The sequence below is a fragment of the Mirounga leonina genome, unplaced genomic scaffold (genome assembly GCF_011800145.1).
Source record: "Mirounga leonina isolate KUSES-001 unplaced genomic scaffold, KU_Mleo_1.0 Mir_154, whole genome shotgun sequence".
NCBI lineage: Eukaryota > Metazoa > Chordata > Mammalia > Carnivora > Phocidae > Mirounga > Mirounga leonina.
This window is the reverse complement of record NW_023270389.1, coordinates 49857332-49877020: the sequence shown is the minus strand read 5'-3', so window position 1 is coordinate 49877020 and position 19689 is coordinate 49857332. Positions and strand designations below refer to the sequence as shown.

The following is a 19689-nucleotide window of genomic DNA, read 5'->3' as shown; positions in this document are numbered from 1 at the left end:
GCCAGTAATCATTAAGTACTCAGAAAGAGAGGAAAACTTTGGTTTTGAGCTACAGAGTTTCATTGTCTTTACTTATCTTTCACCCTCCACATTTACTTTTTGGTCGAAATTGCATTTCAGATTTGCACATCACACCATCCAGATTCACCAGAGCACTATCCCCTTACTGGCTGGTTTCCCTGTGTCACCAATGGAAATAGACCTCAGGATAAAAGAAGTGAGCAGACAGAAGGTAGCCTGGAGAGAGAGGATGTGTGGCTAAAAGTAAGTGACCCAGATGGTTTTTTGTGAATGGATAGTGTGTGTGTGTGTGTGTGTGTGTGTAAAATGATACATTGCAATGGCTTGTCAGGAAATTTCCTTTTGTTTTTCTCAACATCTTTAATATTTTGAATTTATTTTCACCTCTTTTTGAATTTTGGACTTCTTTCTTTGTAAGTAAATCCATTTATCAAAGTGTAACATATACACAGAAAAATGCAAACATCAGAAATGCACAGATCCATACATTTTTACAGAGTGAACATCCTCTTCAACCATCACACAGATCAAGAAACAGAGTAGTGATCACCCCATAAAGCATTATCCTTGCCCTTCTCGGTCATGATACCACAGAGGCATCTACTCTTTTAAGTTATATCATCAGAGATTGCCTGTGTTTGAACTTTGTGTGAAACACTTGAGTATGTAATTTTGTGTGTCATTCCTTCTTACTCAGCATTCTGTTTGTAAGAATGCCATGGCATTTAGCAGTAGAGTTCATTTCTATGGCTGTGTACCATTCCAGTGTATGAATACACCACAATTTATTTATCCATATGGATGGACTTTTGGGTTATTTCCAGTTTTTCTCTACGGTATTATGCATAATTCTGCTATAAACATTTCTATACATTTCTTTTGGTGAATGTATATAAACAGTTGGGTATATTTGGAACTGCTAGATCATTGGTATGCAGATGACAAGCTTTACTAGATAATTCCAAATAAGCTTCCACAGTGGTTGTACTAATTTAAACTCCCACCAGGGGCTTATGAGTATTCCAAATGCTTCACATTTTCACCAATACTTGGTATGTCAAGTCTTAATTTTAGTCATGCTGTTGGACATATAAAAGTGTCCCCTCAGTGGTGTCCATTGCTTTTACATGTCAACTAATGAGTTTTTTAAATGTATACTGCCATTTGTATATCCTTTTTCTTTTCTTTTCTTTTTTTTCCTGGAGGACATATTCAAATCTTTTGCCCAATTTTGATGTGGGTTATCTGTCATTTTCTTCTTCATTTATGTGATTTCTTTACAAGTTTCTGAATGTAACCCTTTTTTGGTTATATGTTATTTAGTATGTTCCAATATTGTGGCTTACTTTTTCTTACTTTTTATGGTATCTTTAGACAAATAGAATGTCTAAATTTTACAAAAGTCCAGTTTATCTTTCTTTCCCTTTATGGTTAAGTGCTTTTCATTATGGTATTAAGTATGGTATTAAGAAATCTTTGCCTGTCACAAACATACTTTCTTGTATTATCTTTTTTTAAAAAAGATTTTATTTATTTGAGAGAGAGAGAGAGCATGAAAGGGGGGAGGGTCAGAGGGAGAAGCAATCTCCCAACGTGGGACTTGATCCCCGGACTCCAGGATCATGACCTGAGCTGAAGTCAGTTGCTTAACCAACTGAGCCACCCAGATGCCCTCTTGTATTATCTTTTAGACATGTTATTATTTTACCTTCCATATATAGGTCTACAAACCATCTGGAATTTTTATATATTGTGTGAGGTAAAGATCAAGAATTTTTCCCCTATGGATATGCAATACATCTAGAACCACTGTTATTCAAACTAAAAATTTCTTTTTCCCACTGTGTTGCGCTGTGCACCTTTGTCATAAGTCAACTAGCAATATGTATTTGGTTCATTTATTGATTCTATATTTTGTTTTACTGATCTTTATATTCTTGCTTTAATATTATACTCTAAATTATGGCACATTTTTGGTGAATCTTAAAATTGGATAATTTAAGCCCTAAAACTTTGTTCCTTTTTTTTCCAGATTACATTAGCTGTTCTTGGTCCTTTGAATTTTTATATTAACTTTGGAATCAGCTTCCATTTCCACATATGGAAAAAAAAAACCCTGATGTAATTTTGATTGGGATATCATTGAAACTTTAAGTCAATTTGGGGAGAGTTTTTCTTTAAAATATTGAGTCTTCTCTACATCAAAAACTAATGATGTAATGTATGGTGATTAACATAACATAATAAAAAAAAAGACAAAATATTGAGTCTTCTAATGTATTCCTTCAATTACTTTCTTCCTTAATTTCTCTTAATATTTTATAGTTTTCTGAGAGAAGAGAGCTGAATTTTATCAAATGCTTTTTTCTGCATCTGTTGAGTTGATCATATTAGGTTGTCTTCTGTTCTGCCAAAGTCTTGACTTACTTTGATAAACTTCTAAATGTTAAACTAAGCTTACATACCTGGAAAAAAAAAAATAACAACTTGGAGTTGTTTTATATATATACATGTGTAAAATGTATAATCCTTTGTCAATAATTTTGGATTCTGTTTGTGAATATTTTAAGTGTTTTTTCATCTTTGTTCATTAGAGCTTGACTCCTATTTTTAAATTTTATTTTACTGTTTTATCAAGTTTTATGATTGACTTCTAAAAAGTTTTTTTCCCCGCTAGTTATGGGATATGTTATGTAAAGTTGGTGCTAATTCTAGAGGTATTCATCAGTAAAGCAATATGATCCTGTGTTTTCTTTGAGAAAAAATTTAAATTATGAGTTAAAATTTTAAAACAAATGTAGAAGAATTTGGGTTTTCTATTTCTTCTTAGGTCAGTTTTGGTAAGTTGGGTTTTTCAAGTAATTTGTGCATTTTTTTCCTAAAAATTTGAATTTATTGGCATTAAGTTTTCTATAATGTTCTCTTATTTTCTTTGTAATGTTTCCACCTCTAGAAATTTTTTCACTCATGATATTGTTACATTTTGGCTTCTCTATTTATTTTTGGTCAGTCTTGCTAAAAGGTTTATTAGTTTTATTAATCTTTTTATAGAACCAGCCAAAGAAAATATGTATAGTCTATGTGCATATCCATATATCTGTATGTACATATAGATAAAAGGAATGTATACGTATAAACCTAAAAGGAAGGAAATAATTAAAAAAAGAACATACTCATGTGCTCTTATTTTCATTATTTACTTTCTTTTATGTTTGTATTTAACTTGCTCTTCTTTTTCTAATAACTTGAGATGATGCTTAGATAATTATTTTTTGGCTTCTTTTCTTTTTTAATATGTGTATTAAGGCCATATATTTCCTTAAATATTTCCATATATAAGCATGGCTTTGGTGACATCCTAAAAGTTTTGCATTATCTTATTTCTGTTATCACTTGGTTCAAACATATTTTTGCAATTTTCATTTGATTTCTTTTTTTTTTTTTTTTTTTGACCACTGCATTATATACAAGTGTGCTGTTTAACTTCTAAACATTTGTGGATTTTCTGGTTACCTTTTTGTTTTTGATTCTCAGGGTTAGGGTTAGGGTTAGGGTTAGGGTGAAGTCGCTATGGTCAAAGAGTATATCTTGTATGGTTCCAATCCTTTGTAATTTGTTGAGCCTTGAATTATGGACTAGTGTATGGTCAATACTGGTAAATATTACCTGTACTTTGAAAGGGATATGTACTCTGAAATTATTGGATAGAGCATTCTATATATTTAAGATAAATCAAATTCACCCATCATCGTGTTGAAAGTTTCTATATCATATATATTTTGTATATATAGATATATTTTCTTGATATTCTGTGTACTGTTTCTATCAGTTAATGAGTGATATGTTTTAGAAACTCCCACTATAATCTTGGGTTTGTCTATTTCTCCTTTATTTTTTATCAGTTTTTGATTTATACATTTTGAGGCTATCTTACTAAATATACATACAATTCTCACTTTGTGTGGTAGTGTGGAACCTCAAAATGATCATGCAAGCTAAATTTATGCAAAGCAAACTTAATAATCAATGAGGAAAAATTGTAATTTGTTACATGAACTCAAAGTTTTTGCCACAATGTTAAACTCATGTGAAGGACAAATTTTTAAATAGTAGAACTGGTATTTATTTAGTTCATTAAATATAAAACATTTAAAAACATAGAGAATTAAAGTGTTTCCTTTCATTGTAAAAATGTTACCAACAGTAGTTTGAACAGCACTTGACTTTTTCTTTTTCATCATATGACTTACATTACAAAGCTAGCAGTTTTTTTATGCCTTTGTGAATTGTCATATTCCATTCTAAGTTTGGATCAACTTCCAACATTTTATCCTTTGCACTTTCAATGTTATGAAATATCTCTGAGAGTTCTTTTAATGTGAATTTTTTCTTGGCATCACTTCCTCTGGGACATCTTCATCCTATTTGTCACAACCACTTTTCTCATTTATGTTGATAATTTTACTTTCACTAAGTCCCTCTGGCTGCTTCTCTAGAGTCCCTCCAATTGGCAGCAGAATTGACATTCCCACCCATCAGCTTTTTCTTCTATAACTCTGCTTACCTTTAGTTCACATTTCTCCTCCAGCATTATCACTTTTTTTTCTACATGTTCATCCTTATTGGCCAATTCCCCCTTTCAATTACCCATTTTTGTAAAATGTCGTGTAGGTTTATCACTGAGAAACAAGGAGGCAACACAACTACACACTTTTCTGTCTCTGCATTAACTGGATAACAGATACACAGTGACCAATCAGTGACAGACTTTGAAAGAAGTGATTGGTCACTGATCATTGTGATTTGTGGATTGAAAGACTATTAGTGAAGTTTGTACTTCCTGTACTTACAATTAATATATTGTGCTAATTGTAATTTAAATCCTATCATTGGGACTCTGGTGTTATATAACTAAATTGTGATAATTGATATTTGTGCATATGGGAACTTGTGCATGTATAAAATCAGGACTGTCAGTGTATAATTTTAGAATTTCTATATCTTCCTGGTTGATTATCTCTTTTAACATTAAGAAATGCCTCTTTTTATCTCTAAGAATATTCCTGCTTTACTGTAAACTTTGCCTGATATTAGTATAGCTATACCTTTTGTTAGTCATACTTTTATTTTATTCTCTAAGTGGTTATTCTAGAGATTGCAGCATGTATCTTTAACTGGTTAGAGTCTGCTATGAATTAGAGCTCTCATAATTTCATAAGCAATGACTACCTTAGAATACTCTACCTCCATTTACAACTTCCTGGCTTTTTAAAGTTAATATGATTTAAAAATAGCTAATATTTACCCTGTCCAGTGCTCTTCAGGCCTTTCTAATTTCTGTGCTTTCCTCATTTTTATTTAGCTTGAAGAAATCCCGTTTATTGTTTCTTTTTATGTGAGTGTACTGGCAATGAATTCTTTTAGTTTTTGTGTGGCTGAAAATATCTTTATTTGACATTCATTTTTCAAAGGGTATCTTTGCCTGGTATAGAATTCTAAGTGGCCAGTTGTTTTCTTTCATCAGCCTAAAGATGTTATTCCAGTGTCTTTTCACTTTCATACTTTCTTTGGAGAGTTAGTTGTACATCTGATATGTATTACTTTGAAGGCAATATCTTTTTTTTTTTTTTTTTTTTTGCTCATGGGATTAGAACTAAATTATTTTTTATTTTTTATTTTATTTTTTTTAATTCTTATGTTAATCCCCATACATTACATCATTAGTTTTAGATGAAGTGTTCCATGATTCATTGTTTGTGCATAACACCCAGTGCTCCATGCAGAATGTGCCCTCCTCAATACCCACCACCAGGCTAACCCATCCTCCCACCCCCCTCCCCTCTAGAACCCTCAGTTTGTTTTTCAGAGTCCATCGTCTCTCATGGTTCGTCTACCCCTCCGATTTCCCCCGCTTCATTCTTCCCCTCCCGCTACGTTCTTCTTCTATTTTTTTCTTAACATATAGAAGGCAATGTCTTTTATTCTCTGGTGCTTTCAGTATTTTCTGTTTGTGTTTTGCCTTCAGCACTTTTACTATGATGTTTCAAGCCCTGTTTTTTCTTTGTATATACGTGGCTAAGGCTTTGTCAAGCTTTTTGAATCTGTGACTTAATGTCTCTACTTGCCCATTTACACTTTCTTCTTTTTCTTGGATACCAGATATACATACATTAGACCTTTTTGCTGTGTATCTTTTATCCTTTTTCTTCTTCATTTCTTTCCCTTTTTCTTCATGCTGAAGTCTGGTTATTTTATACTGATATTTCTTCTGTTTCACTAATCATAACTTTTACTCCAACAGCTGTTATACTGTTTATTAAATTATTAATTTCAGTTATTTTATTTTTAATTCTAGAATTACTATTTAACTTTTTCTATAGATTCTCATTTGTCTGAAATTCTTTATCCTCTAGTTTATTTTTAAAAATATATTAATCACTATAATTGTCAAGTCTGTGTCTGATAATATCAATATCTTGGTGACCTGAGGTCTGTTTATGATGACAGTTTCTTCTCTTTATTTTCATTCATTTAGTCTTATCTACTTTCATACTGAATAATGTTTTTACTAAATTATCATAGAGATTGTGGAGATTATGGCTAATGATATCTTTCTTTCAAGATCATTTACTTTTTAAAAAAAAACATGTAATAAGATTTGGGAAAGAACACCTTAATCCAATCAGTAATTAAGATGACTCAAGCTTATGCTTCTGTATTAGTGAGCCTTGATATATTTCATTTTTCCCTTTTTTCCCTAAGCCCTAGCCTTTCAGGGGTCTCAATTAAAAGCTTAGATGAGGCCCTCCATCTTGATATTTTCTGAAGTACAAATTTCTATTTCCTCAGAAGTATGTGTCTGCTAAAAACTGCTTAGCTTTTTAGCCTCTCACCCACCAATTTCTGCCTAGTTTCTTATACTCTTATTCTGCAGAGCTTAGAATTTGAAAAATATCTCAGTGATCAGCTCTGTGCCACTCACAAAAGTGGCACAGAATGTGAGGTTACCTTCAATGTGGTTTCTTGCTTTTCAAGTCTCTTCAGTCCTGACTGCTATGGTTTCTTTCACGTGTTTCCAAGCATTTTTCTTTTTTACTTTATTCATACTTTATAATTTTTCTTGTCATGAGTGTTTGTTCTATTATAAGCTACTTCCTCACAGCTGGAAGCAGAAGTCTCCAACTGGAATTCTTTTAATGTATGTCAGTTAGCTACCATATATATTTTAGGTGTGTACCCTATTCTTACTACAAGTGATCTAGGGGTAATAATCTTTGTATAAGAAAAAAATCACTAATATAATTGGAAATTAAGTTAGTATATCAAACCTATTAATAAAATTTAGTTTTGGGCGCCTGGGTGGCTCAGTTGGTTAAGCGACTGCCTTCAGCTCAGGTCATGATCCTGGAGTCCCGGGATCGAGTCCCGCATCGGGCTCCCTGCTCGGCTGGGGGTCTGCTTCTCCCTCTGATCCTCTTCCCTCTCGTGCTCTCTGTCTCTCATTCTCTCTCTCTCAAATAAATAAATAAAATCTTAAAAAAAAATTTAGTTTTCACAAATCCACATAATACCAAATAAATTAGGGAATGATTTCTAAAAATAAGTTCATTGGGGTTTCCCCAAGTTTTCTGAAGACTGTAGGATTTCTGACTATTATTTCTTTTAGCATTTAATCTTGGTTTCATACGCACACATGATTTGTATGAAATGGATCAGAGACAAATTTATTTTACAAGGGGGAAACAACTATACTGAAAAACATTAGCCTTGAAAATATCTTTCCAAAATCTTTCATTTCATTTACATTACATTTCATTTGCTACTTTCCCAACAAATTTCTCACTTTAGTCCTCAGTCCTTTACTGAGGTAACTTGTCTCTCTTAGTTTTCCTTGGTTTTATCTAATCTTGATCCAATTGACCAAAATGTATGAACTTTCTCTTATGTGGCATAGAAGATTTTTATTTTTTACAATAATAAGCACATTTTATTTTATTTTTTAAAGATTTATTTATTTATTTCAGAGTGGGGAGGGGTAGAGGGAGAGGGAGAGAAATCTTCAAGCAGATTCCCTGCTGAGGAGCCCCATGTGGGGCTTTATCCCAGGACCGTGAGATCATGACCTGAGCTGAAACCAAGGGTGGCTGCTTAACCAACTGAGCCACCCAGGTGCCCCATAATAAGTACATTTTAAAATCCATTTATAGTTTACAAAGTACATTGCCATGTACTTTTTAATTTCATCCTTACAATAGCCTATGAGTTTGGCTAAAGTAGATGTTTTCCTGTTTTATAGATGAGAAAAATAAGAACCAGTCTCAAAGTTCTTTTTCTACATCACTCAAGAATAAAATGGTAAATCTGAAGATCAAACTCATGCTTCTTAACTCTAATCCCATATTTATTCCTTTACACTATGTTGCCTCATTCAGTCAGCATTCATTATGCACCTTGATATGCCAAACCCAGAATTGAATACTGGGGATAAACATGAGAATATGACATGAGCAAGAAAGCAAATTGAAACATATGTGGAATTGGGAGGAAAGGTTTCTTTTGTTGGATTTCTTCTAAATTCTTCAAAGACGATGTATCTATGGATCTAGTTCATAGGATTTATTAAGTGCATATTGTAACTCTAAGTGCCATTGGAGGATAGAAAAAGAAACAGAAGGCATGATTCCTCCCAGAAAGTGCTTTGAATCTCAGCAATATAGGCAACAAATGAAGCAATTTGAGAAGCAGACATCCAATAAGTATCTGTTGTTTGGTTTCACAGGGAGCCCATCAACATATGCAAAATCATATGCTCATGTTTATTTTCATGGCTGTTCTAAAATGTCCTAAATTTGGAATGGTCTCACTCAGGCTGGACTAGTTAGAAATCCTAACAGAAACTTCCCCATGCTTATAGTATTTTAAATACAATATTGAAAACATCAGTTATAAATTATGGACCACTGCTGAAAACCTTTGCTACATAAAACCTAAAGGCTGTTTACCATAATTTCCTTCTTTTCTTTGTTTGGGTTCAACTAGCCAAACACTACATATGAATCTTCAACAGAAAATGCATTGCATATTTAATTGATTGGATTTCAAAGATAAGAGTCTGTGACACCAGACTCCTGGAGAGGGGAGGGTGTGGAGACACCTATGTATTGAGATTTGCTCTGTTCCAGGTATCTTATTAATTCTCATACAAGCTCTCTATCAGAGATAATGATTTTTTCTTATCTAAAAATGATTATCTGAAAACTCAGAGATGTTAAACATTTGAAATAACATAGATAGTAGAGATACAGATAAGATTCAAATTCAGATATAGCTTATTCCAAAACCCATGTTTCCTTCCTCTATACCAGGAGTTGGGAAACATTTTTCTATAAAGAGAAAAATAAATACTTTATGGTTTGTGGGCCTTACAGTCTCTGTTACAACTACTTAACACTGCTGTTTTAGAATGAAAGCAGCCACAGACAGTATGTAAATGATCAAGCATAGCTGTGTTCTAATAAAATTATATTTATGAACACTAAAATTTTAATTCATAAAATTTTCACGATATTCACATTGTTTTTCTTTGATTTTTTTCAACCATTTGAAAATGCAAAAACCATTCTTAGCTCACAGACCATACAAAACCAGGCAGTGAGTCAGATCTGGCCCATGAGCAATAGTTTGCTGACCTAGGCTCTGTATCATGTGTCCATCTAATATTCTAGATACTGATAGACATTTGCCTTGTTTCTGCATCATAACAGTGCCAATTTTAATTCTACTCAGTAAACATTGCCTAAAATGAACAAAATATTGTACTATAGAGGGGTCCAAAGCTGAATGAGTCACCATCTTTACCCTTAAGGTATATACACTGCAGTGCGCATGTTTACACAAATATTCTAGAAGATAGAATGTTGTAACTCAAATGCTACAGATACAGTAAAGTACAAAACAGACTCAAAAGGACCTGGTGACTGGACATAAGGAGATAAAGATAAACCTTATCTCATTGAATTCTGCCATTTATCCCATCTTCCATACCACTCCTCTACACACACACACACACACACACACATTCTAGGCCTTAATCATTTTAGTCATAACAGATTGCTTTCAGTGCTGGAATATTTCAAGGTTTTCACATCTCCATAACCTTTCAGGTAGGGAACTTATCTTTTTCTTTCTCTGTAAATGCTTTCTCCATTTTATCTCTCCAAGATATACATACTCATCTTCTAAGATTGGGCTCAAGCATTATTTCTTTTATACTGATAAGAACAGGGAGCCTGGGTGGCTCAGATGGTTAAGCGTCTGCCTTCGGCTCAGGTCATGATCCCAGGGTCCTGGGATCGAGTCCCGCATCGGGCTTCCCGCTCCTTGGGAGCCTGCTTCTCCCTCTGTTTCTCTCTGTCTCTCATGAATAAATAAATAAAATCTTTAAAAAAAAAATATATATATATATACTGATAAGAACAGATTCTACACTTGATCTTAGCCAAAAGTCCAAGAAGTGATGGGGATTATTTCTTTTATAAAGTCCAGCCTTTCCTGAACTTTCCCAAGGCCCTCTTAGTATAACTGATAACTTTTTCATATATGCCTCCTCAATAGACTCTTCTATCATAGTATTTGTATACTTTGCTGTTCTTGTTTCTCCCTCTCCATCTGATGAACACTAAGGACCTTGTGGGCAGAAACCATGTGTAGTTATGGTTGTATGTGAAACATTGAGCACAAAACCTCCTTGTTGTAATGTTCAAGATGTTTGGTGATTACATGAATCAATGATGGGATGTTAGGTCTTAGCCTTGGCAATTTGGGAGCATATTGATAATATAGTAGTATCCCCTTACCTGTGGTTTCACTTTTGCAGTTTTAGTTACTATGGTCAACTGTGATTGAAGAGCAGATGGCCCTCCTCTGACAAATTGTCACAAGATCAGGAGTAGCCTAGTGCTATGTCACAATGCCTGGGTCATTCACCTCACTTCATCTCATCATGTAGGCATTTTATTATCTCACTTCATCACAGGAAGAAATACAGTGATATTTTGAGGGAGAGTTATTCACATAATTTTTATTACAGCACATTGTTATAATTGTTCTATTTTATTATTAGTTATTGTTAATCTTTTACTGTACCTAATTTATAAATTAAATATTATCATAGGTATGTATGTACAGGAAAATACATACATATATATATAGGGTTTGGTACTATTATGGTTTTAGGCATCCACTGGGGGTCCACTGGAATGTATCCCCTGTGGATAGATAGGGAGGACTACTGTACTACTTATGACACAACACAGAGGTGGGTAAGTAGGACTGTGGGCTGGGCTAGATTGAAAGGGGAGGTGGATAGAAGCCACAAACTACCTCTTCCTGAAAAACTTTGTAAAAGATGAACTGTAGTTTGAGTGGAAACCACATCAAAAGGAATTTTTCAAAGATGGGGGAGATTTGGTCATTTTCTTTGGTTGTGGCAGATTGGAGTCTCTAGAAAGTAGATTCTGAAATGGAACTTAGGTGCTCCCTTTGGCAGCACATATACTAAATTAAGATGAAGTTTAGTATGCAGGATGTTTATTAAGGAGTGGGCTTGGTATCAACATCTGTGGAAAAGAAGGGAAGGAAGCATGAGTGGGTGAAGAAGGAAGTTGAGCAACCTCAATGACAGCTTGACTGACTTCTGTGAAGAAATAATACATATTATCACAAGGCACAAGTGGTAAGTGGAGTAATATTGCTGTAAGGTCCTTACCCTGTGAGATAATAATATTTTTTGAATGTAGGTTGTAATAAGTTAGATATACATATTATAGTCTCCAGAACAATCATTAAAAAATATACATATACACAAATAGCTATAGGTAGAAAGTTAAAAGAGAAGATTAATAGAATAATAAAATAATTTGATTCACTCAAAAGAAGGCAAGAAAAGAGGAGTTAAGAAACAATTAATTAATAAAAAACAAATACCAAGATGGTAGACTTAAAATTAACTGTATTATTGATTACATTAAATGCAAATTTTTCTAAAAATGCCATGTAAAAGGCAGAGATTGTCAGTATACATAAGATGGAAAGAATCAATTATCTACTGTTTATGAAAACACATTTTAAACATAAAGATATGCAGGGCGCCTGGGTGGCTCAGTTGGTTAAGCGAGTGGTTAAGTGACTGCCTTCTGCTCAGGTCATGATCCTGGAGTCCCAGGATTGAGTCCCACATCAGGTTCCCTACTCAGCAGGGAGTCTGCTTCTCCCTCTGACTCTCCCCCCTCTCAGGCTCTCTCTCTCTCCCTCATCCTCTCTCTCTCAAATAAATAAATAAAATCTTTAAAGAATAAATAAAAACATGCAGAATGAAAGTAAAAGGGAGAAATTATATACCATGTAAACTCTAAGCATAAGCAAGTTGCTGTGCTATGCTAATATCTGATAAAATAGAATATTACTGGAGATAAAGAGGGATGTTTTATAGTGATAAGTAGATCAATTTATCAAAACTACTGAACAATCTTAATTATAAAATTGAAGCACCTAAGAACAGAGCCTTAAAGGAAATGAATTAAAAATTGATAAAACTAATAGACAAATAGCCAAATCCATAATCATAATTGGAGATTTTTATTATCTCTAAGTCACTGAGGTAGCAAGTAGACAAAAAATCAGGAGAAGTATAGAAGATTTGAAGATCATTCTCAAGTATCTTGACCTACTTTGATATTTGTAGAAATACTACATATGCAGAATGCATATGGTACATTCACCAAATAGGTTATATACTAGACCATAAAACAAGTCTTAATAAATTTGTAATGATTACACTCATACAGAGTACATTCTCTGACCTTAACAGTACTAAATAAGAAATGAATAACAATATGTCTAGGAAATCTCCAATTTCTTGATAATCAAGCAGTACATTTCTAAATGACCCATAAGTCAAAGAAGGTTTTATGGGGGAAATTAGAAAACATTTTGAGCTGAATGATAATGAAACAACATTTCAGAATTTATGGGATATGATTAAAACAGTACTTCCATGGAAAATTATAGCTTTAAATATCTATATTTGGAAAATAAGCAGTATAAAATCAATAATCAGTTTCCATCTTAATTAGGAAAAGATCAAATTAAAGTCATAGTGAAAGTATAAAGGAAATAACAGAGAAAAGGAGAAATCAGTAAAGTAGAAGAAACTCCTATATCACCACTGTTATTGTACTTTCTCTGGAAACAGCAGCCAAGGCTAGACTTTGAATTCTATACTTTATGAGATATAAAATAAATGAAACAAAATGTGAGAGAAGTAAAACTCAAATTATTTTCTCATAAATTGAGTTGACATCTGAAAAGAGGAAACAACCTGAAAATTATTTTGTTTAGTATCATGGTTTAGTACAAAATTAAGATGAAAGCAAATATGCTCTCTAATTTTAAACAACAATCAATGAGAAAATATGATTAAAGAAAATAGTTCATTTATAATAGCAATCAAGGTAGTAAAATATCTAGGAATAAATGTTAAAAAAGAAAAATGAAAGATCTATATGAAGATACAATGAAGGCATGAATAAATGAAGAGGCACAAACTGGTCCTGTATAGAAGGACTCAATATCATATGGGGGTCGATTCTCCCTAAATCCTAAACTTCACATAATCCCAACAAAAATTCTAACAAAAAAACTTTTAAAGAATTACAAAGTTGATTTTAATGTTTTTAATGGAAATTCTGCCAAAGTTTAGTGATGAAGGAGGCCTGACTCTGTCAAGGATCAAAATATGTCACAAAATTATAATGGTTAAAATATCAACAAATAGACAAATCAATGGAACAAGATGGCCCTGAAATACACCCAAAGATAGAGACGTACATATGGATATGGCTTGAAATTAAACTTAATACTCAAGACAAATGAGAATGGTGCATCCATTTCCACATATCCTTGCATGAACATAATATTATCTAATTACCTAAAATTAATAAATCTGATGGGAACAAAGTGATATCTTGTTGTTATATTATGCATTTTTTCTTTGATTATTAGTGAGGTAGAGCATCCCCTTTACAAAAATAATTATCAGGCATTTAGTATTCGTCTTTTATTTAATTGTAACATAGACAAATTTGTTAGTTTTTTCTAAGATTGCAAAAATATTTTTTACTTTCTTATATTTTGTAGTTTTGCCTTTTGAAGTTTAGTGTTTAACATAATTGAAATTTATTTTTGTGTATAGAATAAGGTAGGGTTTTTTCCCTTAAATATGGTAAGTCAATTTCTAATCTCAACCATTAAAACATTCCATCATTGCTCTGATGATTCACAGTGCCACGTTGATTATATACTAATTTCTGGAATAGACTTGAATCTGTTTTTTTTAACATGCTGCTCTATTTCATTGACCTATTTTCATGTTCCTTACACCAATAGGACACTGTTTTTAGTACCATGACTTCTGCTACCTTAACGTATCTGGTAGGCATGTCCCCACCTTCCACTTTTTTTGCACATTTAAAAAATTTAATTAGCTATTCATTATTCATGAACACTTATTTTCCATATAAATTTTAGAATAAGCCTTAGATCATTTCTTCTGCCTCTTGAAAAAAAATATTGGTATATGTGAGCTAAACTGAATCAAACACTTGATTTGTGTCAATTGATATGATCATATGATTTTTCTCCTTTGATCCATCATTATGTTGAAATCATACTGATAGATTTTTTGTTTTTAGATATCAAGTCCTTTTTGTCTTTGTGGCGTGAACCTACTTGCTTATTATACATTACATTTTAAATACGCTCTTGGATTTTATTGGTTAATCTTCTGCTTTGGATTTTTGCATTTGTATTTATTTCTGGAATTAGTTTATATATTCCTTTTTTTGAATATTCAGATTACACAAGCCTCATAAAGTTGATTGGGTAGTTTCCCCTCTTATATTTTCTGAAACCACCTGTATAAAATAAGGATTATGTGTTCCTTCAAAAATTAGCAGAACCCACCTGTAAAACCAACTGGGTTTGGGGTTTGCTTGAGGAAAAGTTTATGTTTGTCATTTAACTTTCTTTGGTTTTTATTAATATGTTTAATTTCTTCTTCCCAATTTTGGAGACTATTGGATATTTCCATAAATTTACTAATTTCTTCCACATATTCAAATTTCGTGCTGATAATTGTTCATAATGTATTTTTACTTTGTCTCATCTCTATTTCAGCTATAGTTACCATTCCATTTATATTGTGTGTCTTTAAGCCTTCTGATTTCTCCTGTTTTTCTTGATTACTCATGCCTAGGTTTCTTCAAAGAACAATTTTTACTTTTGTTCATTTTTCTCTTCATTCTAGTCGTGGTTCTCCAATTCACTGATTTCTATCTTTATCTATTATTTCCTCTCTTCCTGTTTGCCTGGATTCACACTGATGTTCCTTTTTAGCTTCTTGTGTCAAACACTTGGATAATTTGTTTTCACTGTTCCATAATTTTGCCCATTTTTACTGCATTGATTGTAGCCAATAAATGTTGACATATAGGGCTTTCATTGTCAGTCCACCCTAAGTATTTTGTAATAACTCATAACTTCTTTTTAAAATCAGGAACTTTTAGTAGCATTTTGTTTGTTTGTTTCTACCACTGATTTTTCAGAGGATAGCAACTTTTATTGTGCCAGCTCTGTCATTATTAGAGGTTTTTTTTCTTCTTCTCTTGGCCCTGCATTTTATTAGGAAACACTTAAAGAAAGAGCCTTTGTTCATTCAGAAATTGAGGTCCAATCTGTATTAGAAATATGTACTCCCCATTAGCTTCCAAAAGTATCTACCACTCTTACCATGTCTTCTTTCTCTATTTTTCTTTATATACAAACACCTACAAAATCCTTCCTTCCATTCCTTTTTTTTTAATTTCTCGGCTCTTCTTCTTTTATCTCTTCATTTTTTAAAAATTGTGCATTCTCATATCTTGCCAACTTTGAGTTGAAGAAAAAAAAGTACTTCAAATAAACAATGAAGAATTTTTAAGTATAAGTAAGTCCTGTGTTATATTCAAGGCATACTTATACTAAACAAAAATATTTTTTGTTTCTCTGATATTCACATTTAAGCAAGCATCTTGTCTGGTTTTGTTTGTTTTTGCTAAATTTGGCAAAACTTATAATTCTTTTTTATTTAATCAGTCGAATACTAATTGTCTATTCAGAGATGGCTTCAACCATCCAGAAAACTGAATAGATTTCATAATTTAGCAAAAAAGATAAAGCTCATAGATAGAAGGCACTAATCCAATCATTACTTTGGATTCTTTGACTTTGTTCATAGGAAAGTTGACAGAACCCTTTGTTAAAGTCTATTTACTTTACCTAGAATTTTAATAATATTAATGATCTGAATTTTCAATCTGCTATAGAAAAGGAGCAGCAAATTAGGAAGGGATATAGAAACTGGGAGAAGACCTATATTCAGAGGAACAGTATTATAAGCCCTATTTTTACCATTAGTCAGTCAAATGACCTTATATAAATCATATAACCTTCTTGGACATCAATTTTCTTAGCTTTAAAATGAGGTATTTGGACTAGATGATTCCTTTCAGTTATGTATTATAATTTCAGCTTGATGGCGAGTTTAAAAAAGAATGAGATAATAAATATGAATAATAAAAGAACTGCAGTTTTAGGCTATCAAATGCTGGGGCAAAGATAAGTAAGTATATCTACTGATGCCTTTAGAGCCTTGCTACTCAAAATATGGTTGGCATCCAAAAGCATCAGCATCACCTGAGAGCTAGTAGGACTGCAGAATCTCAGCTCTACTAAATCAGAATTGGCATTTTAATAAGACCCTCAGGTGATCTGTATGTACATTAAAGTTTGAAGAGCACTGCCTTAGAAAATTGTTATCTTAGCATTCAGGAAAATAACTGATGTTCAAAGTGATGCCTCAAATTTACCAAGTGAAAATTCAGTTAAGTACAGGATTCTCCAGTTAAGAGGGCAGGAGCATTTATAATAGGTATTGGAATTATATCTGTACACATCACTGAAATTTCTAAAAAGTTCTTGCCTTGCAAAAGAAAATCTTCTGTTTAGAAAATTAACCTATATGGATCCCTGCATTCCCTGGGAATCCTGCAAAAGCAAAAGTGACTATGTATATATGATTTTCATTTCCACCAAATACTGGCCTAGTACATTGAAAGAGGAATTCCATCTCTCAGTGACTCAACAGTTTATCCCTAGAGGGGAAAGCACTCATTTTCCACTCTCCTATCTGATTGCTACTAACTAACTTTTTATTTATTTTACATGGAAGCTTTTGCAGGCTCTAGACATGACATCTTAGCTGACTCTAAGTTTCATGAATAATTGGGATGGCAATGTTTTTCAACCAGAGGTGGGGGAAGCTTGCCTGGCTCTACAGTGTGCTCCTTCATCCCCTCACTTAGGCATTATTGTTCCCAAGAAAGCCTTCTCCATATATATTCCATAATACCTTTCCTTATTCTCAGAGTTTGTCTTGTGTGAAGTGTCCCCAGGATTCAGATTCTCAGGTGGAGATTTGCATGCTGAAAGTTTATTGAGGACTTTCCCTAAGATCAACACCTGTGAGGGAGTGAAAGAACCAGGGGAGTACTGAGAGAGAAGGGCTGTGAGACAGCCACGTGAAGGTTTCAGCATCCCACAGGCAACTGGGATGGCCTCCAGAGTTCTCCTACCTTGTACACCACTCACTCCTATCAAAAGGCCACTGAACATGGGTTTCTCCAGAGAAGTGACATGAGCTTCTGGAGTCTTTCTTCTTCAGAGGGCACTTTCCAGAAGGAGACTTGCTGTGGGCTGAGTGCTCAGTCATGAAGGAAGGGGTCTCACGATGTCTCCCAGATCTCACGGTGGACCCCCACACTGCAGTATCTGCTACAGATTTGGTTTGCCTCTTTCTAAGCCCCCTTCTGAGTCCCACAAGCTCTTCTAGCACAGAGCCTGCCTCTGCAGACTTAGCCTGGTGTCTAAAATCACAGATGAGGAAATGCTGTTAGAAGGAATTGAGACAACAAGCTGATTCTGATCTGAGTCCTTCAACTGACTTGTTGAGACATATATTTTCAAATGTCTCCCCCTGGATGGTGGGGGTCGTAATGGTGGTTCCCTCTTCATTTCACAAAATGACAACTTGACTTCACTTTTCTGAAAAGAGAATCACATAAACTCATGGTGTTTATAGCCTTACTTGTACAATGGGTACAAGTAGTAATATAACATAGGAATGTAACGAAGGAATATAACATAGGATATCAGCTGGGTTTTGACTAATACCAAGAGAGATAGGAAGTAAAACCAGGTTCAAAACTCCTTCCCCATTTTAACTCACATCTTCAAGTATGGAGACTACTGAGATAGCTCAGTAACAAGAGGCTAGTTGTCTCAGAGCCTCTATTCCTCCATTAGTTTTGGAAGTCAAGTAAGATCCCCTGAAATTTTGAGAATGAATCTCTGCCTTGTCAAATTTCTGAAATCTACAGAGATAGCAATATTATTAGGTGAGCCACATGAAATATTTGATAGTTTTTCACCTACAAAAAAGGCATATGGTTCAACCAATAGTGCAAGCATTCTTTATTTTTTAAAAATATGTATTTATTTATTTGAGGTGGGGGGAGGCAGAGGGAGAGGGAGAGAGACTCCTCAAGCAGACTCCCTGCTGAGCACAGAACTGGACATGGATCTCAATCCCAGCACCCCCAAGATCATGACCTGAGCTAAAATCAAGAGTGGGATGTTCATCCAACTGAGCCACCCAGGGACCCCAATAGTGCAAGTATTCTTAATCTGATTTCTGCTGACCCCTAATTGGACTACAAATGGCTTCTAAAGGGTTCACTTAGCTCCTAGCAATTGTATGAAGCTTTTTTAAAAAAATTTTTATTATGTTAATCACCATACATTACATCATTAGTTTTTGATGTAGTGTTCCATGATTCATTGTTTGTGCATAACACCCAGTGCTCCGTGCAGAACATGCCCTCTTTAATACCCATCACCAGGCTAACCCATCCTCCCACCCCCCTCCCCTCTAGAACCCTCAGTTTTTCAGAGTCCATCGTCTCTCATGGTTCGTCTACCCTCTGATTTCCCCCCCTTTGTTCTTCCCCTCCTGCTATCTTCTTCTTTTTTTTTTCTTAATATATATTGCATTATTTGTTTCAGAGGTACAGATCTGTGATTCAACAGTCTTGCACAATTCATAGTGCTCACCATAGCAAATACTCTCCCCAGTGTCTATCACCCAGCCACCCCATCCCTCCCACCCCACCCCCCACTCCAGCAACCCTCAGTTTGTTTCCTGAGATTAAGAATTCCTCATATCAGTGAGGTCATATGATACATGTCTTTCTCTGATTGACTTATTTCGCTCAGCATAACACCCTCCAGTTCCATCTATGTCATTGCAAATGGCAAGATCTCATTCCTTTCGATGGCTGCATAATATTCCATTGTATATATATACCACATCTTCTTTATCCATTCATCTGTCGATGGACATCTTGGCTCTTTCCACAGTTTGGCTATTGTGGACATTGCTGCTATAAACATCGGGGTGCACGTACCCCTTAGCATCCCTACATTTGTACCTTTGGGGTAAATACCCAGTAGGGG

General features: G+C 33.9%; 1 protein-coding gene and 1 pseudogene across 1 annotated transcript in view; one reads left to right on the top strand and one right to left on the bottom strand.

Annotated features, from left to right (window-relative positions):
* Positions 1-19689, top strand: part of PAPPA2 (pappalysin 2) — a 294310-nt gene that overhangs the window by 163158 nt on the left and 111463 nt on the right. The window contains exon 11 of the mRNA XM_035010738.1: positions 121-264. Coding sequence (XP_034866629.1) covers positions 121-264 — 144 coding nt within the window. The remainder of the gene's footprint in view (positions 1-120; positions 265-19689) is intronic.
* LOC118014631 lies at positions 10373-10539 on the bottom strand (annotated as a pseudogene).